Genomic DNA, 3,660 nt, shown 5'->3' on the forward strand with positions numbered 1-3,660 from the left:
ATTTGAAATTTAGTTATTTATTTATTAGAATTGACAATTTTATGTTTTACAAGAATATATATAATTTAATTTTTAGGAACCCGAAACACCTTAAAACGGTACGCCGAAATCGGCCGGTACCGAAATATTCCATTCCACTGGACAAACTGAAACGGGGTCCGAAATGGTATTAATAACAATGGTCTGTATAGCCAACTTAGTGTTGCACTACCTTAACTATAATTCTTTCCATTGCTAATTAGATTGAAAAATTGCAAATACATAATTGAGAGTTGTTCGCTAGACTTGTCCATAACCAGTATACCACCCAACATCCCTAGTATGTAAAACTGAGCATACTGTTGCACAAGCACCTCAGTGGCGTTAGCCAAGAGAGGGTTGCTAAACCGCTTCTCTAGCCAACACGCTTTTACCCTCGGCCCTTCCATCACTGCAGTGTTCTTACCAGTATCGACTTCTCTGTTCGGCGGCCTATGCCCTAGCAATTCTGCGCAGAGGTCGCCCCAATCTTGCATATGGGTAAATCCAACCACCGGCAAGCCATCTACAGGTACCCCCATTATAACTTCCATGTCTTGTAGCGTGATGGTCATCTCACCGTGAGGCAAGTGGAATGAGTGCATCTCTGGCCGCAATCTCTCCACCAACATTGTGATCAATGCATGGTCAAGGTCTATATTTGGCACCCGAAGTAGCCCCTCTAACCCCACATCTGCGATATAAGCAGCAATCCATGGATCTAACCCACCTTCAGGCACACTTATAAATCATTGACGACAAGTCAGTACACCTGGCTCTTCTTGCAAATGGAGTAGCATTGTATTAATAATAGCATTCACTAAGCACGTAATAAATACGCTTGAAACATAAATGCCAATGCTAGGGACAAGTGCATAGTAAGAAAAATCTTTCTACTACACTACGACTTTGGACAAGTGCATACCTCGCCTGTCAAAGGAACATCCCAAAGGGAACTTGAACGATGCACAGGTTGCCTCGTCAACAAAGGTTGGACAGAGGGTCCCGCTCCATGTGGGTCCATATCTGGCATAAATTAAAGGTGATTAATGGCCTTTTGTACTTAAAAGCAATCAAATACAACAATATGCATCCTAGAAGCCAACCCAAACACAGGATAAACATGGAAACCAAAAGGATTGAAAGGAGATACTAATGCATATCTAAAATTTTAAAATTTGAACAAATTTCTCAAATTATAAATTTTTTTCCTGAATATACGAAATTGGCCATTCCCTCACTTCCCCTAGCAATGGACAATGAATTTTGCCAACAAAATTTCTCTCAACAAACAAATTAGAGCAACCATCACTAAAGAAATTGCAAACCTATCTTGTTATCAAAATCACAACAATTGAATAAAATATTGAAATTGTTAATTAGAACAACAACATAATATAATGCATCAATGTGATGAAGCCCTAACAAGTTTTCATAGCCACAAATTACCCACAAATTAATCCCAATCCCAATTACCGACATATACCCACAAATAACCCTAACCCCCAAATGCTCAAACAAATATTGAGATAAGGAGAATGTACCTTGTGATTCCAAACTGAAGATGCAGATCGAGAGTGAGAGTACAAAGCGTGAGTGAGAGGAGAGTATAGAGCGAGAGCGAGAGCGAGACTAAGAGCAAGAGCGAGACTGAGAGGGAGATTGAGAGCGTGTGGGAGAGTGAGAGCGAGATGACAGTGAGATTGAGAAAGTGAGAGGAAGATTGAGAAAGTGAGAGTGATGAGAGAGTAAGACTGAGTGGGAGAGAGGGAGATTTAGAAAGTTAAGCGTGGGTGTTAAAAACAAGGGCGAAAAAGTGTTTTCAATTTAAACAAGTACCTAGGCTGAACCTAAGCCATACCTGAGATCAATGAACTCGAGTATGAGTCTGGATCGTGGAGGTAATAAACCCGAGCCATACTTGAGTTTACAGAGCTCGGGTACTGTGTATTTCAATAACACAGCACTCGAGTCCACCAAACTCAAGTTCAAAGCAGACAGTACTCGAGTTTCACAAACTCAAGTACTAGTTGGAAGTTTTTAATGCCCAAAAATCCAGCTCAACCAGTGCCGCAGTGGCATGCGCACTAGTAACTCGAGTTTCTTAAACTCGAGTACCATTTAGAACTCGAGTTTAAGAAACTCGAGTACTAAAAAAGTGGTAAATTACTAATTAGTTCCGAAACAGTGCTAAATTGCTACAAATTTTACAAAATGGTGGTATTTGATTATTTTCACCGATTATCAGGTGCATGAAGTCACTTTTCCAGCATTAGGTACCTCAAAAACCACGAATTCAACCTCCTAATAGACCATGTTGTCACAGACAAGTAGTGGGCGTCTAGATTCTCAATAATTTTTGAGTCCTATATATGACCATGTCTTTCAAAAACCATACCCGTAGGGCCATAACTATGACACCCCAATTAATGTTATGGCACCGAATATACCATGTTGTCCGATGGGCCTCTAGATTCTCAATAATTTTCAGTCCTCGATGATCATAGCTATGACATCCCAATTAATGTTATGGAACCCAAGAGTAGAGTTAACATTTTCCAATCTCGATGGTGGCATCTAAAAAAGAAAATTTGTCATAAAAATAAAAGGAAAAAGTTTCTCTCCAAACTAGTTTGGAGAGAAACCCTTCGAACTTATCAAATATTTTTTATATTTAGTGTGAAATTTGAAAATCTGACCGTTGGATTGCATGTTCTTATTATATTATTCATGCTTGTAAAATTTTAAGAAAATCAAAAATCAATTGCTATGTCATCAAACAAATGTTAAAATTTCAAGTTTTTGTAATCTAAAATTGTGTATAAAAAATAAGTTCATTGATCAAATAGTGAATAAAATCTGATTTGAACGAAATTTGATATTCATGTTAAGAACATAAGAATATGAAATTCAACGGTTAGATTTTCAAAATTTACACCTAAAAAAAAGATATATGATAAGTTTGAAGGGTTTCTCTCCTAACTAGTTTGGAAAGAAACTTTGTTCAAAATAAAATGGCTATTATATAGCCATTGAAGTTGGTTTGCCGGTCCAATCAGCTCTAGATAAGTGAGCCTTTAGGTTTAATACTTTTGGGAAAATCTGAGAACACAATTCTTTTTGTTACAACTTTGTCATAAATGTGATAGGGTAAACTGTGAATTATAAAAAAAAATGTTACAAAAAAAAAAAAGAATTCATGTGAAAATAATAAATAATTACTCAAAAAAAACCACATTAAAATTATAGCAAAAAAAGTAATGGTTCTAAAACTACTCGAATTTTGAATCTTATGTCTGTCTTTCAAAAGTCATACCAATAAAGCCATAGCTATGACATCCCAATTAATGTTATACCCCCAAAGTAGGCTTTCCAATCTGGATGATGACATTTAATACAAAATTTTGTCATAAAATGGCTGGTATTTCTATTTAGTAGTCATAGTCAAAGTTGGTTTGCCTGTGCAACAACTTTGCCCTAGTTATAGGTTGCAAAGTCTTTTTTTTTTTTTTTTTGGTGGAAGGTTGCAAAGTCTTTGACAACTAAGTGAATACCTTTCCATTTCCCAAGTCTACTGGGTATGGAAAATGATTAACCAATTGGAATAGATCTATTCATTTTATAATTCATATTAAACATGAC

General features: G+C 36.6%; 1 protein-coding gene across 1 annotated transcript; it reads right to left on the reverse strand.

The window, feature by feature from the left end:
• Positions 1-212: 212 nt before the first annotated feature.
• Positions 213-1,937, reverse strand: LOC142639596 (serine/threonine-protein phosphatase 7 long form homolog). The gene is made up of 2 exons (XM_075813753.1): positions 1,880-1,937; positions 213-748 (listed from the first exon to the last, which is right to left on the reverse strand). Exons 1-2 carry the CDS (start codon positions 1,935-1,937, stop codon positions 213-215), a joined length of 594 nt encoding a protein of 197 aa, XP_075669868.1.
• Positions 1,938-3,660: the final 1,723 nt, after the last annotated feature.

This window comes from Castanea sativa, chromosome 6 (assembly GCF_040712315.1).
Source record: "Castanea sativa cultivar Marrone di Chiusa Pesio chromosome 6, ASM4071231v1".
In the NCBI taxonomy this organism is placed as follows: domain Eukaryota; kingdom Viridiplantae; phylum Streptophyta; class Magnoliopsida; order Fagales; family Fagaceae; genus Castanea; species Castanea sativa.

Coding starts and splice junctions, on each gene's coding strand:
- LOC142639596 (XM_075813753.1), bottom strand. CDS start 1,937: ATGGCTCGGGTTTATTACCTCCACGATCCAGACTCATACTCGAGTTCA. Junction 749..1,879: donor CTCGAGTTCATTGATCTCAG/GTATGGCTTAGG, acceptor GTGTGCCTGAAG/GTGGGTTAGATCCATGGATT.